Below are 19,475 nucleotides of genomic sequence, written 5' to 3'. Positions count from 1 at the left end.
ATTATTTCTTAATCATCTTTGCTGGTTTACTCCTCTTCTTTCAGAATGTTGGAGTGCCTCAGGGCTCAATTTTTGGAACGCTTCTCTTTCTACACTTAACATTTCTAATATAATTAGAATTCAAGAATTCCCCCCACCCCACAGTATAGCTTATTTCTTAGAAAGTGTAGATTATAGAAAATACAGTTAAATATTGCTATTTTCAAACTATGTTTTAGACTTTCTTGGCCCTGTTTTAAAGCTTGCAGTGAGAACTCAGCCATCTAGTGGCAAGGTTGGAAAAGTAAATAGGACTGATTTAGCCACACACCATTGTGATATAATATGGTTACTCTTAAGGTGTGATAGAAATGGATATTGTACTTTTCATATCTTAAACCTTAAAGATATTTTAAAGGAATTTTATATGAACTTGTAATGATTTGGCATTAGTTGAACATTTCCATGTGTCTTCAAAGGATGACATTTAAGAATAAACATTATGAAAAGTTTCTGTCACCAAATTTTAGAGTCTATGTTAAAAAAATACAAAAGTAAATATGTTTGATATATAAAATTTGAGAAATATGGTAAAAATAAATTTAAAATATCTGTAATATACTGCCTAAATGCAGCTTATATTTTGAAATGTTATCTTCTAGTCTTTATGTAGTTTAAAAACCATGCTGTGATGATATAATTCTCTGCATTTTGCTCTTAGCATAATATAAGCATCCATGTTTTCATATTTTTAAAAGTGAACATGATGTTTAGCAATTGCACTGTATCCTATCTAATAGATTCCTTTGTCTTGAACATATAAATTTTGCTTTTTTATTGATATTTATTTATTTACTTATTCATTTATTTATTTTTTGCTTTTGTTGGTAAAGCTGCAGTGAGCATCCTATGCATAATTTTTTTTTCTGTTTTAGGATTACTTCCTTAGGATAGATTGCCAGAAGTGGAGTTACTGGGTCAGAGGGTATGATCTTATATGAACTTTTTTCCTTTAAGAAAAACAACAAACCTTTTTTTTCCTTTTTTTAGTTTATTTGCTATCCAGTTGACTTGTATTCATTGTGAAAAGTGAAACTCATAATGATTATACTTGGTACCTGGCAGAAAATTGTGTCTAAAGGCCAGGCTCTGTGATCAGAGAAGTTTGGGAAATTCCTAGAGTAAAAAAGCCTTTTTAAGTTGGCTTCTCTCAGCATTTCCTGAATTTAACTGAGCTTTGGATGGGTGTTTGTTTGTTTGTTTGTTTTTGTGAGAGACATTTTAACATTTTCTGGAAGTTTTACAAAAGATATATTTTATGAACTACTGATCCAAAATTTCAAAACATTTTTAGTGACGAAAGCAATTAAATATTCATTCTAATAGTATTTTTAGAAAGAAGATGAAAATAAAGCTGTTTACTATGTGATTGGGGGTATGTTTTTATAAAGTCTTATAACTTTAACAATTTAAAACTTTCTATATTGATTCCTAAAGAATATTTTAATGCCCCAATGGCATCAAATACTTTTTATGATCTTTAATAAAATTTGAAATATAGACAAAACATAAAAGTAGGAGATAATGTATATTGTACAAACCTTTTTGTCTTCATTCATTTTTCCCTACAGAATGTGAAAACCTTTGCATCTTCTGATAGTCTAGCCAAGGTCCAAGAAGTAGCAAGCTGGCTTTTGGAAATGAATCAGGAACTGCTCTCTGTGGGCAGCAAAAGACGACGAACTGGAGGCTCTGTGAGAGGTAACCCTTCCGCAAGCCAGGCAGATGAGGAACAGATGAATCGTGTGGTGGAGGAGGAACAGCAGCAGCAACAGCTAAGGCAACAGGAGGAGGAACACACCGCAAGAAATGGTGAAATTGTCGGAGCAGATCCTAGACCTGGAGACCAAAATGATTCCCAGCAAGGACAATTAGAAGAAAACAATAATCGTTTTATTTCGGTAGATGAGGACTCCTCAGGAAACCAAGAAGAGCCAGAGGAGGATGAAGAACATGCTGAGGAACAAGATGAGGAGGATGAAGAGGAAGAGGAAATGGACCAGGAGAGTGATGATTTTGATCAGTCTGATGATAGTAGCAGGGAAGATGAACATACACATAGTAACAGTGTCACAAACTCCAGTAGTATCATGGACCTGCCTATTCACCAACTCTCCTCATCATTCTATACAAAGACAACAAAAGTGAGTATATTTAGTCTGCTGTGCACTTGAAAAATTTTACATATCCATATTAATTGTAATAAAATTTCTCACAGTCTTTCTATTGCAAAATTATTCTTTAGATATGTAATGATAAAATGAACTAATTTTTGTTTTATAGAAGGTATTAAAAATATTAGAAATAGAAATGATGATACTGGGACAGTCTTATTACAAATGGAGGAAAAGTAATTGATCCTATTTATTATTATGAAAAATGATTAATTTCAAATTTTATTATAAATCTTATCCCTGGGACAGAGATCAGTATATTGTGTGCAGTGGAGAGGCTTGAGATGAAACATGACTTGTGTGAATCAAGTAGTAAAAATATTTAATTATTTATAAGATGCAGCCCGTGGAGCAGCTTTCTGTTCACAGGTATTAATCCAACACATGAGTTATTGGAAGTTACTTCAAATCCGTTTTCTTACTATGATGATTAAAATTTATCCTTTGTAAATAGTCTCTTTATTATGTAGTTAAACAAGGTGAGACTATAGCCTGAATATTAATATTTGGTTGTTGGTGAAATCTGAGTTGGTATTTTTAAAAGTTATAAAGTACTAGACACTGACATTTAAGAGTAAACATTTTTCCTACATTATGAAACAATAAGAATTTATGGTGCTATCATCACTGCTTGCTTCCCTCCAGATTTTATCATATTTACAATATTCAGGAACAACAGAATCATTGGATTTTCTTTCTGACTTCATTTCAAAGAAACACTCTGTTTATTTCTCAAAGGCATTTGAATATTTACTACAGATTAACAAATCATTTTGGTTGATATTTGACTGTGACAGGTCGGAGGAGATGATGTCACTAGGCTGATATTTCCAACTTCCTGTTAAGTTTCTGCCACTCCTTCTCTTGCCTGCAGTTTTCCTTTCCCTTCCCATTCCTGGGAGATAACTCTGTTATCTCTGCCTCCTTATCTCATTTTCCTACTGGTTGCCCATGGAGTTAACCATAGACATATTTTATTTTAGTTTTTAAAATATATTTTTTATTTCAGAGAGGAAGAGTGAGGGAGAGATAGAAACATCAATGATAATAGAGAATCATTTATTGATTGCCTCCTTCACACCCCCTACTGGGGATTGAGCCCACAACCCAGGCATGTGCCGTGACCTCCTGATTCATAGGTTGACACTCAACCACTGAGCACATCAGCTAGGCAACTGTAGACATATTTTAGAAGGTGGATGGTTAAATTCCTATCTAAACTGGAGGAGTCTTATTAGCTCAGGGCCTTAGTGATTAGTCTAGTACTGTGAAAAACAGTTCCATTGGATGCAGTCCTTTGAGGCTGTGCCAGAGATCAGGGACTGGAATACACTAACCAGTCACACTGTTACTGCTTCCCAGTTTTATCTTTGCTATTGGATAGGCGGGGAGGTGCTGAAATGTTGAAGTCTGTCTGAGCTGGAGGGAAGAAGTATTAGGGCGGCTGCAGTAAATTTGGTCTTCCAGTTTGTTCTTTTGGGTGGTGTGTGGGCTTCTTTCCTCAAAACATTCCTTAATATTATATCACTTAAAATTGTGGTCATGACCAGGATGGAGTTGTGGAAAGAGGGAACATTATTTCTCTCATTACCCAGTCTTTCTGCTGTATTCTCCTCTCCCACCCCCATCAAAATATAGTAAGAATTAAGTTATATAGTGTCTGGGTTTTGTTTCAAAATAATACCTAAGGGGAGAAAAAGGAGGGTATAATGAAGACTTGCTAAGTAGTGCAAAGCCACCAATGATTTCTGCTACATTTTAAATTACAAGAAAGCCAGTTATGCAAAACAGACCTTTTTCTAGCAGGAAAAGCCATCATAATATTAAGTGCGAAAACTTCCAGCACCCAGGTTTGACAGGTACTTTATTTATTTCCCCCCCCCGCAAGATGAAATTGTAAACAGAACTTTTAGATGTGTGTTGTATATAGTACCTCCTTAGAAACAAACTATACTGAATTTAAGTCATTTTGATGACTCTTGAATTGTGAATACAAATTATTGTTTTGTATATACAAACTCAAAGGTGTATACTGAGTACTGATAGCAGAGATAGATGTGTATGCATTTATATGTTGTGTACATATACATACACATACATACACACACACACACACATATATATATATATATATATATATATATATATATATATATGTATGTGTGTGTATATGCTTTTAATACGTTGTTTATTTTGAGATCGCTTGCTTCCATAAATATGGCAAGAAGAATATGAAACCATTTGATGGTTAAGGCAGCAAAGCCCTTCTACGTAATTAGGATTTTCATCTAAAATTGGCCTGTTTTTGTTTTTTGTCCATTCTTGAAACTTTCTTCAGGATCATTTCCAGAGTACTTTATTATTATTTTTTAAGAACATTTAAAAACGTCAGTTATTATTGAGTTGCTTACAAAGAAAATGTTAGTCACCCATGTGTATAAATGTGTTTAGTACAATAAGTAGGAAAAAACTCTCTATTTCAAATACTTCATTTTGGAGCCGCTTTAAATTCTTAATCATTATATACATAAGACACTTCTACAGACATTACCCTAGGCCACAGTTTCAGGTCTTTAAACTGTGATTTTTGAGAAGAGTAGAGGTATAATAATCACTTTTAAAATCCCATTTTTAAGGTTAATATGGGATTTAATCTAACTTAGCCTAATTAAAAAAAAATACACAACACTTTTCTCTGCTATGCTGCCCTCTAGGTAGAATTAGGCAGACATTACTAAGATTTTCAGAACTACAAGTAAGTCTGTATATATTCTAGACTCTAGAATGTGGTGTTTTCTAATGCCATGTTACATTTGAAATCACCAAGCTATCCTTTAAAAAATATAGAGATCAGTTAAATGCTTTTTGTGTGTATTTAACAAACCATATTGAAGATATGAGGGCTCAAGTCTAAAGTTATAATAGGAAGATATAGCAATGGAATTCGAGGCTGGATAACACATACCACTCTCTCTGTAGTTATCAAATTGCTTCTTAACCAGGGGTGGTATGCCAGCTATTTCTGCCAACTTGATTAGTCTGCCTATCCTCTTGATCTTTTCATGGAGAAAACCATATTTGAGCACTGATTTCTGCTTCTTCCACATCTGTTTAGAGCCTTCCATCAGTTCTCACACAACTTCATTCGTGATCTCAGATTAATCTGTTTTATTCTTCCCATCCTAAAACTAATCAGTTTTTTTAAAAATCCTTTTTGTCTCAAATAAGAAATAAATGGTTAGTGTTTATTGTCCATGAACCCCAACCACTCCCATTAACCACTGCTACTGGGGAACTTTGTAGGACAATGTGGCTAACATCTGAAATATAATAGGGCACTAAAATCTACTGTTACGAGTAGAAACCTAGAGAATGTTGGCTGCTCCAGGATGTACCTGGTCTTGTCTTGTTCTTGTGAGACAAAGAGCTTAAGTTAAAAATTCTGTTAGGTATAGACATGTCCAGAGAGCAAGTGCTATGTAAGGCAGTCATCTTGAATAACATCCATAATAAACATAGCCCAACTAATAACCATGCCTTCTACCTTTATGTGGAGGAGGAAAAACTGGAAACATTCATTCAGTTTAGTTTAACCTAATTTTAAATATGTGGAGAGGACAATAGAAGTAGAGGAAAGGGGGCACACTAGAGAAGATAGATTTTCCCCATGTCATAGTAGAGTGGTAAGAGCTGTTTAGATTTGAGCTTGAATTCTGATTTTGCCACTCATTATATGATCCTAAGTATGTAATCTCATTGAACTGTTTATCTGTAAAATAAGACTACAGAACCTTCTTCTTAGGGCTTTTGTAAGGACTAAGTGAAATAACATATGTAAAGCAAGTAGTATAATACCTGCTACACTCAAGGGGTTCACAGATGTAGGCTTTCTCTTATCCCTCACCCCGAATCTTCATTTTCCACCGTACATATCAGTTTATCTATGTGTTTTTTATGACCTTTAGAGGTAAGACTTTATATCAGTCTCTAGTGGAAAAAGATATAGATAGAAGGATATACAGGAGGATTGGGAATACTGTGATAGTTGGGCCCATATCTAATAAAAATAAAAATATGACATACATTTTTAAGGGGATGCTATTCACACATCTTTCAAGTTGACAGCTATGTATCATTTCCTTTCATTAAAATTTAAGTCAGTCTTTTAAACTTTCTTTTTCTTTTTTGAATCTTACAAGTGGATGCCAACATGAATTTTATTTTATGGTCAATTTCTATTTCTTGTTAGTGTAGTTTTAAAAATATTTGTTAAAATTATTTAAAAATATAATAGCTCTAAATATTGGTGCTTATAAAATAAAAATTAGTCATGTTTAAATCTGTATCTGTTTTACTACAAGCAATTAAAGATTATTTTGATTATTGGTTTTCATTCTAGACAAAAAAGTCTCTCCACAGAATGGAGTATTAAAAAAAATTTGTAAGGTTTCCTTTGTTTTGTACACAGAGAAGATAAATATCTCTGAAGTATCCACAATTACAACAAATGGTTATCTTCAAAATGTTCCTGAAGCAAATTGTTTCAGGTGTTATAGTTATAGTGATATGATCTATATTGATGTTTTTGTTGGTGTTAGGGAGGATGGTATGAAGAGGTTAAAGAAATATGTCATGGTGGGTTCTGTTTCTAACTTTGGTAGACAATTTCAAAATAGTGTCTCAAGCTCCCATCATTCACCCCGGCCTCAGTCCTACACCTCTGTTTATTGGGCATTGTCACTAGAGTGGTCCACTTAAACTACTGTTTCTTTCTTCATACCAATTCTTTTATTTTCCTCCCCAGATTTACGGTCTTTATTAATATCCTGGTCTTAATGGTCATTTGGTGGAAAAACAGTTTGACTTTTTCTTATCCTCTAATCCCATGAGTCTACTGAAAATTTAACAGAGTTGAATATTTGGACTTCCTTTTTCTTACCCCCGGGTGCTTATAAAATAAAAATTAGATTCATCGTGTAAAAATGTTATGAGCATCTTTGCTCAGGTTTCTGTTTGCATTAGGCTATAATGTCACGTCCTTGACAATGAGTTGGCAGTATGAACGATTACATGCATTTTTTAAAAGGGATTTTTACCTCCATATAGATCTGTAACCCCAATATAAATATTTTGATGAAGCCAAGTCTGTAAGTGGATATTTGAAATCTTTTATAATCTTACCACAATTTTTTTCACCTCCATGCCCCCACTAGCTTTTAATGACTTTGCTCCTCTCCAACTTGCCAGATCCTTGAAAAACCTGATTTCATCTCTATCTTTATACCTTCCTAGAATTAGAAACTTTAATTCTTTGAATCAGTTGTTGATTTTCTATGTTGCACAGTTCATTTGGTATTACCTTGTGATTTTTTTGTAAGTTTGTTTTGAGTTGACCTTTAATTTGTTTTTTAAACAGAAGAAATTTGATATATTTTTTTTCTGGTGCTGGTTCAGGTTGAGAGTTGAAGATCCACAAATTGTAATGTGAACAATTCTCATTTCAGCTCTTATGGTCTACCCAAACTAGACTATAAATTATAAATAGGCATGCCATTTATGTTTAGTTTAAAATGCAAGTATTCAATATAAAGATGGTTACATTGAGGAATATTATAATACATTAGTAGTTCTAGAGTAAGATTCCCCAAGGAGAAGTTAAAATCCTAATTTTAGAATCATGTTGCTAAGATTCAGAAATCAATTGAAGGTAACTCATACAGCCATTAAGTACTATGTTTTTAAAGAAAATTTAATAACAGGAAAATGTTTATAAACAATGTTTAATCTTAATGCCAAGTATAGGAATTTCACAAAATCTTCTTGTTATTTCTAAAGTTTTAACTTAGAAATATTATTAACTTCAGATTACAGAAAATGAATGATAGAACTGGAAGTGTAATTTAGATATTGCTCATATACTACTGCCCCCATCATCTTCTACAACTCCATTATGTAAATAATAATTGTATTTTACCAGTTTTAATTTAGATGATAATATCTAAATTTAAATATTTTTAAATCTTTTCACCAGTTATTATAATTTTAAGACTTTTTCTAACAAGATTCTTTTCTGTTTGTGAGTACACTTTTAAGTCTTAATTATATCTTTGGCCTCTCTCCTGGAAGACACAATTTTTATGTATTTTATTACTTTGGTTGCTGTAGTGAATCTCTGTTTTCTGTAAATGATAAAGGGGAAAAAACCAGTTGGATGAATTAAAGAAGTAGAACAAAGAGAAAAGAAAATATGCTTAGAGAATTTAGGTGTGTTTTAAAAACCTAATTTGTAGTCACGGCACTCTTATTTTTGTTTTCTTTTTTAAAAATTTCCTGAAATTCAATGTTGTTTAGTCGTGAGAACTGCTGTTTCTTTTCCATTTAGTATAGGGATTAAATTTTTAAAAAATTTAATTTATTGGGTTGGCATTGGTTAATAAAATTATATAGGTTTTAGGTATACAATTCTACAAAATATAATTTGTATATTGAATTGTGTGTTTACCACCTCAAGTCAAGTCTCCTTCCATCACCATTTAGCCCCCCTATACCTTCTTCTACCTCCCATACCCCCCCTTCTTTCTGGCAATCACCATACTGTTGTCTGTGTCCATGAGTCTTTCTTTTTTTCTTTGCTTAATTTCTTTACCCTTCTTACCCAGCCACTTTCTTTTTTTCAAGTGGGAGAACTTTAGAATTCTCTCAGTGGATTCTCTACATATGGATAATAGTTCAAAAGAAGGCACAGAGAAACTCACAAAAGACACAACTTATTTAGGTTTTTGTAGAAGTCATACATGAGCTTGTTTAGCATACATAATAAATCAGGAAGTATTTTTTACTATGAAATATTATATATAAGACTCACTTAAGAATTAATTTATTTCTTCATTGAACACTAGAGGGCCATATAGTACTTTATTGCTGTTAATAGGAACTGCTTTTGATAGGAACATACTATTTAGTAGGTGCTTTTCTCTCTTCTACTTTGTGTTCTAATACACTATTTTTCTCTCTCAGAATTTGAAATTAATATTCGGAGTAGTTATGTGCATTGTCATGTAATATGTGAGATACCTAAGATTTAAAAAAAACCTAACAATTAGCATATCTTCATTTTGCTGTTTTAAAGAAACAATACAACAAAAGTGGGGGGAAAAAAAGCTTTAGAATAAATGTACACATGTGCACAAACTTACTGTGTTTGGGAAATATAAGTATGCTTTTTGAAATGTTCTCAGGTATCTGCACATAAATACATAAAAAACAAGTCTTTTCATAGTTAGTTGCTCTGAACTTCCTTAGCTTACATGTGAGAAAAGAATGATCCCTTTAAATTCTTGTCTAAATTTTCTCTTTTGTTAATTAGATAGAAGGCAATATTGCAGGGTGTCACCACCTAGTCATCCTTAACTAAAGAATATTTATTTGAACAGATGATTCTTCATCCTTAATTTCTTTTGGTTGCTTGAGGTGAAGAAATGAGAAACATAACTGACATTGTGGATGAGTGAAGAAAGTCATGGTTACCCAGTAGTAAGATGGCTCAGGTGCCTTTCCTAAAAGGTGTTAGTGTTCAGTTAAAAAAAGAAAAAGGAAAATATTGTGCAAGCTTAAAAAAACTTGTCTTTGACCTACATTTGACCTATGGATTACTGCTGATTTTCATAGCTTCTAAAGATTAAGTTTAACATCTTAAATAGCATGTTAGTTAAATTTTTATTCTCCCTTAGATATACTTCAGAGAGCACTTTGCATTATTAATTTATATATTATGTTTGGGGGTGTGTGTGGAGATAAGGACATGTTCTCTGCAACTAGTGTTTACACTTCACTTTTTGTGAAGGAAAATTAGGATGAATTCAGGGGGAACATTTAGACCTGGAGGAGAGCAGAAAGGAATAATAGAGAGAAAGCAATAATATATCTGAAGACTTAAGAGAACTTTATCTTTTGAGTTTTTCTTCCTTGAATTTGTTAATTTTAATATCTTAAATAATTTCTTCAAATTACTTATTATAATGAAGTTACTAAACTTCTATCTTTAGTTCTCAGTTTTACTGATGACTCGTGAATATTGATGAACACAATTTAAAGCCATTGCTATGATAGTGGTATTTTCAAACTGGTAGTTACATTTTGTGTGAGTGTGTGTGTGTGTGTGTGTGTGTGTTTGTGTGTGTGTGTGTGTATATGTGTGTTTTGTATCACTATCATTTGCTGTATTTTGACAGATTAACATGAGTTTAAGTGATTAAACACTGAGCTTGAATTCTGATCTTTTTGCACAGGTAATGAAATTAGCTCTTAATGGCACAATCTACTTGGTGAGTGAAGGTTAAATGGCCAAGGGTAAACAAATAAAAATAAAAAAAGAGAGAGAGATCAGTATTGGATATGATGAAAAACACTGGAATTGCTCTTTTCTCAAGAAGGATGGATTGAAGACATTAAAATATTGCCTTTTGGACCTGTATCTGGAAAGAATATTAGTAGTTAAAATTTGGTTGAATTTAGCAATATTATTGAGTTCTGAAAGAATGGCCATTTCTCTTTTAAGATGTGCCACAATTTGATACTAGCTTTTATGGGAGCAGCACAAAGAAGGTGTGGCGCACATTACTGTGCTAAATGCATACTTTCACTCTAAGGGCATTTCATTCAGAAAGGTTAATGGGGAAGGTGCGAGTACAGAATTGATGATATGTGGTATTTTACAAAGGTAAAAAGATCTCTTAGATTCCCTCAAAAGTCTGAAGGTTTGGGAAAATCAGGTTAGTATGAGTACTATAGATATTTCTAAAATACTACTTATTTTATAACTAATCTTCATCAGAGATGCCTTGACTACACTGGAATGATTTCCAACCAGAAATAAAATTTTAGCCTCACTTCTCCATATCACAGTTTATAGGATATGACCAAGAGGTACTAGAGGCCAGAAACGTTATTTAGCCTAGGAAATCACATAATGGACTTTTACATTCTCTCTTGGTTGAAACAGACTCCACCTCCCAATGGGAGACTATTGTAAGAAGAGCATGTGAGATAGGGGATATTGTAGTGCAATCTTTGAGAGAGAAACAATTTGCTGTAGGAGGTAATAATATTGCTCTTAAAATTTTTTTTAATCCTTATCTAAAGATAAGGATTACTTTTACTGATTTGGAAAGATAGGAAGGTGTGGGAGAAACATTGATGTGGAAGAAGAACATCAATCGGCTGCCTCCCATGTGCACCCTCACCAGGGTCAAACCCTGGGTATAATTCACGACCGGGAATCGAATCCACAATCTTGTGGTGTACAGGATGATGCCCCAACCAACTGAGCCACCTGGCCAGGGCTGCTATTATAATTTTTTTTTTCATTTAGACTTTATAAAAGTTAGGCTCATTAAACCAGACTACAAATGTTGTATAATATGTCTTATGTAATATTTTATTTCAGTTATCTAGAACTCAGTTATCTGACAAACTTACATATCTGAAATATATAATAACAAATCTCCAACTAGATTAGAAAGTAACACAAATAGGCTAGGCTTAACATCCTATAGAATAAAAATATGTTCTATTACAAAAGCATGAATTTAGGAATCAGACATGCTAGGGTAGAAATCTCAACTCTACTGCCTTGCAGCTGTAATAAATAGCTTAGGCAGTTTTAAGCCTTTCTGTGCCTCAGTTTCCTTGTCTGTAAAATGTAGGATAATAATACCTCACAGTCTTGCTTGATATTTTAAGTGGAATAAAGCATGATCTACTAGGAATTCTGTCAGTGTTTAATCGTTTCCCCACATCATTGTACCAATCTGAAAAAGTACATTTGTACTTTCTTAGTCCTGTAGTTGCAAACTTCCTTTATATCGGCTATTGATCTCTGTTTCAGGCATAATCAAGAATTGTAGGGATTTTTCTTTGTTTTTAGACTTTCTTTATATCAGTTAATGTTTTATTTATTGGAAAGGATAAAAACAAACTGTCAGTTTAATGTAAACTTACCTATAAAATTAATGTTGATGTTTATCAGACAATGCATTTACTTGAATATATAATTTTGACAATATAAAAGTCCAGTTGTATTAACTGTCAGCTCATCCAACAATGAGGCACTACATATATATGTATTTTCTAGAGCTTACTTCTATACTGAAAGTATTTTTATTATAAAAGTAATACATACTTAAATTTGATGAAGTGAATATTGAAAAGAGAATATTTTTCAATGAAACATTTATTAATATTTAGTGAATATTGATAAATCTCACATGCTTCTCCAGCATGTTACTAAAAATTATATAAATGAAGTTGCAGAACTAAGTTTATTTCACTTAAAATAACTTATTTTTATTTACAATTGCATAAAAATGCAACAGTGTAGGAAACAATTATCTTCCCTCTTCTTACTGTTCTACTTTTTAAAATTGTCAACACTTAAATATCTTACATTTTTATAAGTTTAGTTTTGTATTCTTCATAGAATAAATTCATATAAAATGTTAAAATATCACTTTGGTGAACTTCCTGCATTATAACTTAATTTTTTAAAAGTTATGCCAAAAACCGGTGTGGCTCAGTGGATAGAGCGTCGGCCTGCAGACTGAAAGGTCCCAGGTTCGATTCTGGTCAAGGGCATGTGCCTTGGTTGCGGGCGCATCCCCAGTGGGGGGTGTGCAAGAGCAGCTGATCAATGATTCTAAATCTGTTCCTCTCTCTTCCTCTCTGTAAAAAAATCAATAAAATATATTTTAAAAAAAAAGTTATATAGGAAAACCACCTGCTGTATTTTCTGTGTTTAAAGGAACTATTGGTTTTATACCCTTATTTATGATTATCTGGCCTGCAACAGACTTAAAATTTTACAGGAAAAATAAATAATTGATAAGTAACATTTAGTTTAACTGAAGTTAATGACTCTTTTATGCTTAAATGTGTGCATAAAAGTAACTTAGATGAGGGACCTTAAAAACCTGATATTAAAAAATTTTTGTGTCCTTACACTTAAGTTATATTTTGAGAATTGTGTAAAATTAAGTTGCTTTAAATCACTTATTCTGTCATCACATGAGGCTTTTGCATGACTGAAATACCAATAATTACTGTGTCATTTTTGTAATAGTTGACTAAAGGTATAACTATAATAACCATCAACTAAATTCTTGGTGAGCAGCTGTGTAAGACCAATTAACAGCTGGGGTAACCCAACAAAGACTATAAGAATTAAACTTAAATTATGTTATAGTCATTGAGACTTTATACTGAGCATTTCTGAAATACTTAATAAATTCAACCCAATAGTTGGACTTCCATTTTCTCTCAAATATTTCTTTAAATGCTTAATGAAAGAATGAGGAAAAATGTCATTTTAATGTTAACAACAAAAGTTAGACACAAATATGTAATAAAATCCAAAGTTTACTAAAAAAAACTAACAAATATACTCTTATGTCACTGTTTAGGCAACTGTGGTAGATAGGAAAGGAAATACATATAATGGTATAGTATGGAATAAAAAATTCTTGAATTTTAAAAATTTCATCTTTTAAAATAATTTTTATAAAAAAATCATTTATGCCTATATCTTTTTTTCAAATAAAAATGTTTTCTAATTAAGTGACACTAATATTCACATCACAGGGATAGAGGTCTATTTTTAGAAGTTATATACAAATGAATTGAAGCAGTGAATTTTCTTTATAGTTTGTAAAACTGTACTATTAACTGAACTATAATAAAGAAAGACTCACCAAATTGACAATCTAACACATTACAGTAAGACTTCATACTTAGCAGTATTGCTATTCTTATAGCTGCAAGGGACTTCATTCACAATCATCTCCTTATTCTAACCTCCTTATTCTAGAAGTCTGAAACCCGGGACAAGTTAAGAGACTTATCTAGGTCATTGGTTAGTGGAGGAGCTGAAACTTAAAATTCACCCAGTGCGGGTAAGTGATTAACCAGAGATCATATAGCCTATGGACACAGACAATAGTGTGGTGAAGGCCTGGGGAATGGGGGTGGGGGGTGGGGATGGGCTAGGAAGAGGTCAATGGGGGAAAAAAGGGGAACATCTGTAATACTTTCAACAATAAAGATAAACTTTAAAAAATTCACCCAGTATTTTTTGGAAATAACTGGAAATTACCAAGAGAATTCAGAAACAATCTAAATGTCCAGCAATAATCAGACCTTGATTATACATCACAGCAATTACAATATTTTATCAACCTGGTATTGTAGCAGTTTTATTTTTATATATATGCAGTACTTTTATTTTGCAACTGTCTAATTGCCAGGTCACATTTTTATAGCACTTTTACCAGTATAAACTGTATGTACTGCTTCATTACCCAAGCTAATTTCTTTTAAGTACTTAGGAGTGGCCTTTTTGCCTGGAAAAAGAAAGTTATCAGGGAAATACAGTAATATGTTTTGATCTATTAAATACTTACGTGAATGTAATATCTCAAGTACATTATAGCTGAAAGTTGTAATCTTTCTTCGTGAACACTTTTAATGTCTTAAAGCATTTAAATGGCTTTTAGAACTTTTGAACGACTTGCTTTGAACGTGACTTTAATTTTTATAAAAGATTTCTATTTATTTGACTTATGTCTTTTATGAATAATAAAACTTTAAAAAGAATGTCATATATTTACATCTTTCTTTCATACTGAATCTAATTGTACTTTTGTTTCTACAATTGAAGTAATGATATAGTGTTTGCAACTTGTTCCTAATGAAAGCTTGACAGTTTATCATTAAACAAAGAACTTAATTTCTGGATTGATATTGTTTTCCACTATGCTTAGATTACTCTCTGTCTTTGAACATGAATTGTTTAGACTTAGGAGATACTTTAATACTCTGATATCTAAGGTGTTAGCAAGGACTGAAACAGTGACTTACAATTAGAGATTATAAAGAATAGTCTGTTTCACTCTATATCTTCGAATAAAAGATTCTCCATCTCTTTGTAATAGCATATTCTTGTCTCAAAAATGTATTGATTCTAGTTTATTTTATTTTAGTAGTGATACAATGTCAGCATCTGGAATTTTTTCTTTTTCTGTAAAAGAGTAAATCTTGTGCTACTTAAATTCACAGACATAATATTGAGTGTAAATAGCATATGCTATTCTCCCTTTCAAAAGTTTTTGATGTGAGCCTTTGAAAACTCTTGATTTAAAATCATTCATACTTGTCGGTAAACTTGTATCTTCCAAGTGATTTGTTTTAGCTCATCAAAAATAGTTTTTGAAAAATGGAAAATCTTTATGCCACTCTTAGGCCTTTGGTCAAGAGCAGTTAAATCCTAGCTTTCTGTATCATAATGAAAGGAAAGGTAAAAATCCAGAATAAACTGCTGTATTCTTTTTGTTGTTGTAAGAGAATTGGAGTATATGCAACTGTATTACATTTTAGAAATAACATTTTGATGATATTTTGTTACATGTAGCATTTACATATAATCATCTGACTAAGGCAAATTCTTAGAAGGAGGAAAACCAGGAAGCAGAATACCTCTTTACCGTATGTTCCCCCATGTTGAGATATTGGATGGATAGTTGGTGATTTCTAGAATCTTGAATGCTATGATACTACATCTTCATTTTTAGATAAAAATTTTGACAGAATTGTGGGAGTTTCTAAAAGTTGTAGATGATGATGTGTTAAATATTTTACTGCTAAGTTGTTACAGGTAGATTTTAGAATCTCTGCCTACATTCCTAGTGACTTTTAAAATGAAATGTAATCTATAAAACACTTACTAGATATGAAGCGTTAATCTAGGTGCCTCACTTACATTAACTGATTTAATCCTCATAACAATCCTGTGTTTTTTGATGGTCTTAAGTTCTACAGCAGTGATTCTCAACCTGTGGGTCGTGACACAGGTTGAGAACCGCTAGCAGGGTCACCTAAGACCATTGGAAAACACAGATATTTACATTACGATTCATAACAGTAGCAAAATTACAGTTATGAAGTAGCAACAAAAATAATTTTATGGTTGGGGGTCACCACAACATGAGGGTCGCTGCATTAGAAAGGTTAAGAACCACTGATTTAAGGTTGTACCATCAGTAAGTAGAACCAGACTTTGGACTAAGGCAATTTGGTCCTGCTGTCTGTGTTCCTGCCTACTATGTTATACTTCCTCAATATTTGTTGGTATCTCAAAAAGAGCTTGTCTGTTTTGAAAAGCCTTAGTTTGGGAGGAGGAAGTTAATAATTAAGAGTTTCTTAAATGTTTTAATAAGTATAATTGGAACTATGAATTATTTTTTTCTTGAACACATGGAACTAGCTACATTTTAAAGTATTAACAATTGGGGTTCTCTCCATGATTTCCCTCATTGACTAGGGTTTTCTTCTGTATTTGAAGATTTGGTATTTCAAATGTTTTTATGCTGATTGAGAACATTGCTTTAGAAGTACTAAATGAATGTTCCACAAAAGATGAAATGTGGTAGGATAGATATTTGGAAATTAGCACTAATTTTGTGCAATCACTCTTAATGTCTCTTTTTAAAAAAATATATGCTGTAGACATAATTTGACTTCGTGTTTGGTTTGCTAGAGTTGCAATGCTCTATACTGTCCAGTTGAGGGCAGCTATTTACTGATTTTTTAAATTGAGGTTGCATTAGAATATCACTGCTTTGTGTTTACCAGAATTTGGCATTCAGTGTAAAACACAACATTTGACATACTAGTAGAAACAAGCCTTAGTTTTTTACTCCTATTGTAATCATAAACAACTTCTTGAAAATGAATTCTTACCTTGTAAGAATTTCTGTTCTCTTACAAGCAGAAAAATGAATACTTGATTTTAGTTTTAATTTTCCCAATCCAAATTCTTTCAAATCCAGATTTTCCTCCCTCCTTAGAATCAGACTCCAGAGAGATTAGAGAGCTTCATGATCTTTATTTTCTAAAGTGTATATTTATTGATTATTTAGAGAGGATGGGAGAGAGAGAGAGAGAGAGAGAAAGAGAGAGAGAGAGAGAGAGAGAGAGAGAGAGAGAGAGAGAGAGAGAGAGAGAGAGAGAGAAACATCAACAATGAGGGAGAATCATTGATTGGCTGCTTCCTGCACAGTCACAACTGGAGATTGAGCCTAAACTCCATCATGTGTCCCGACTGGGAACCGAATTGTGAACTCCTGGATCATAGGTTGATGTTCAATCACTGAGCCACACAGGCCGAGCTGATCTTCCTTATCTTTAAATTATCTGTATGTTACTATAAAATTTTTTGAGGGCTTTTAAATATAAGAGTAAAAAATTTAATATTTTTAGTATGTTATTAATTAACCAGTGGATTACGTGAAAGCTAAATTTGGAATTTATAAGTTTGGTCCATTTTTCTGTGCAGAATGCATGTGTTAAACTGGAGGAATATAGTACTCTCTTGTAATTTTTATGCTTTGAAATAACAGTTTAATTATACTTTATGTGGTTCATAGAAAGGAATTTTGAGGGGTTAACTAATTTCAAAGATATAACAAAGTAGATATTGATAGTAACTTGGAGAGGCGGCATTCTGTGAGAGCTACTTCAAAAATTTTTTTCTAGTAAGGAGAATAAGACAATATATTTGAAGGTTTTGTTACATAGTACACAAAAAAGATTATTGTTATGCTAAAAAATACAGTGAGTATCAGTGGAGATGTTGAGACTAGAATGAGACAAAGTAGTAGTCTAGTGGGGCTGAAAACTTGACTATCTTAGGTATCTGATTCACCTTTTTCTACCATCCCATCCTACAGATTTTCAGTATCCTGTTTTCAGTGCTTAGATTTCCTTTGGGGTTTTTGTTTTGGGTGATTATGGTTATATCCTTAGTTATTTCCCTTTTTTATTAAAACAAAATTTTTTATTGTGGTTAAATATACATAACATAAAATTTACCATTTTAATCAAGTTTAAGAATGCAATTTAGTGGCATGAAGTACATTCACAAAGTTGTGCAGCCATCACTACTATCTTCAGAACTGTTTCATCTTCTTCAACTGAACCTCTGTACCCATTAAATAATAACTCCGCATTCCCATCTTCCCCTAGCTCCTGGCAACCAACCAGCTATCTACTTTCTGTCTCTATGGATATAACTGCTCTAGTTACCTCATATAAGTAGAATCATGTAATGTTTGTCCTTTTTTCACTGCCTTCCTTCACTTAGTATTATATCTTCAAGGTTCATTCATGTTGTAGCATGTGTCAGAAAGCTGAACAATACCACATTGTATGTATATACCACATTTTGCTAACCCATTCATCCATCATTGGTTACCTGGGTTGCTCCCACTGCTTGGCTATTGAGAATAATGCTGCTATGAACATGGGTGTACAGCTATCTGTTTGAGCCTCTTCTTTCAATTCTCTTGGATATATATCTAAAAGCAGATTGCTGGATAATATGGTAATTTTTAAGGAACCACTGGACCATTTTCCACAGTGGCTACATCCATTTTACATTCCTACCAGTGATGGACAAGGGTTCCAATTTCTCTACATCCTTGCCAGCATTTTCTATTTTCTCTCCTCTCTCCCTCCCCGTTTGTTTTTTAATAGCCATGGTAATGGGTATTCATCAATGGTGTTTTAGTGTTCATTAATGGGTGGACATTGGTGGTTTATTCTGGATTTGATTTAAAATTTCCCTAATGATTAATGACATTGAGAATCTTTACATGTGCTTATTGGTCATTTGTATATCTTCTTTGGAGAAATTCAGTTGTTTACTTTTGTGTAGTTAAATATGTCACCTTTGCTAATGGTTTTGCATTTTTAACTACATTTTAAATTGTGGTATAAGAGAAAGTTATACTTTAAGAAAGTAGTATCATGGTAGGATTGGGAGTATTTCTTGTGTATGTATCGGCTTTCCAGCACCTCACTTTATATTTAGTAAGACAGATCTCTCCAAAGTTAGAAAGGAAATCATCCACTCTGGCATTCTTCTCTTTTTAATTCCCTCCATTTCACATCCTAAATGCACGCTATAAAGATCTATAAAAACTCTTGGAAGGAAAGATAAAGAGACGAGTGGCTATTGAAAGAAGAACATATTGTAGAATAGAAAAAGAAAGCAAACCAGTTAACAGCATTGTGAACAGATAGTTTACATCTGTATCTGCTGTCTATTAAAACTACTACCACCCTAGCCAGTTTGGCTCAATGGTTGGCCTGAAGGGTCATGGGTTTAATTCCGATCAAGGGCCCATACCTTGGTTGCAGGCTCGAGCCACATGG

General features: G+C 32.7%; 1 protein-coding gene across 2 annotated transcripts in view; it reads left to right on the top strand.

Moving 5' to 3' along the window:
* FBXW7 (F-box and WD repeat domain containing 7) overlaps positions 1-19,475 on the top strand; it is a 152,181-nt gene that overhangs the window by 72,003 nt on the left and 60,703 nt on the right. Inside the window, exons 2-3 of one of the 2 annotated variants that reach the window (XM_084884297.1) lie at positions 915-964; positions 1,611-2,183. In XM_084884297.1, the coding sequence (XP_084740423.1) occupies positions 1,680-2,183 (504 nt within the window). In that variant the 5' untranslated portion in view covers positions 915-964; positions 1,611-1,679. The remainder of the gene's footprint in view (positions 1-914; positions 965-1,610; positions 2,184-19,475) is intronic. The other variant, XM_084884296.1, reaches the window with a different exon arrangement.

The sequence above is a fragment of the Pipistrellus hanaki genome (genome assembly GCF_964339955.1).
Source record: "Pipistrellus hanaki genome assembly, chromosome: 5".
NCBI lineage: Eukaryota > Metazoa > Chordata > Mammalia > Chiroptera > Vespertilionidae > Pipistrellus > Pipistrellus hanaki.
Note: the sequence above shows the minus strand (reverse complement) of the source record. Positions and strands in the feature narration are given on the sequence as shown.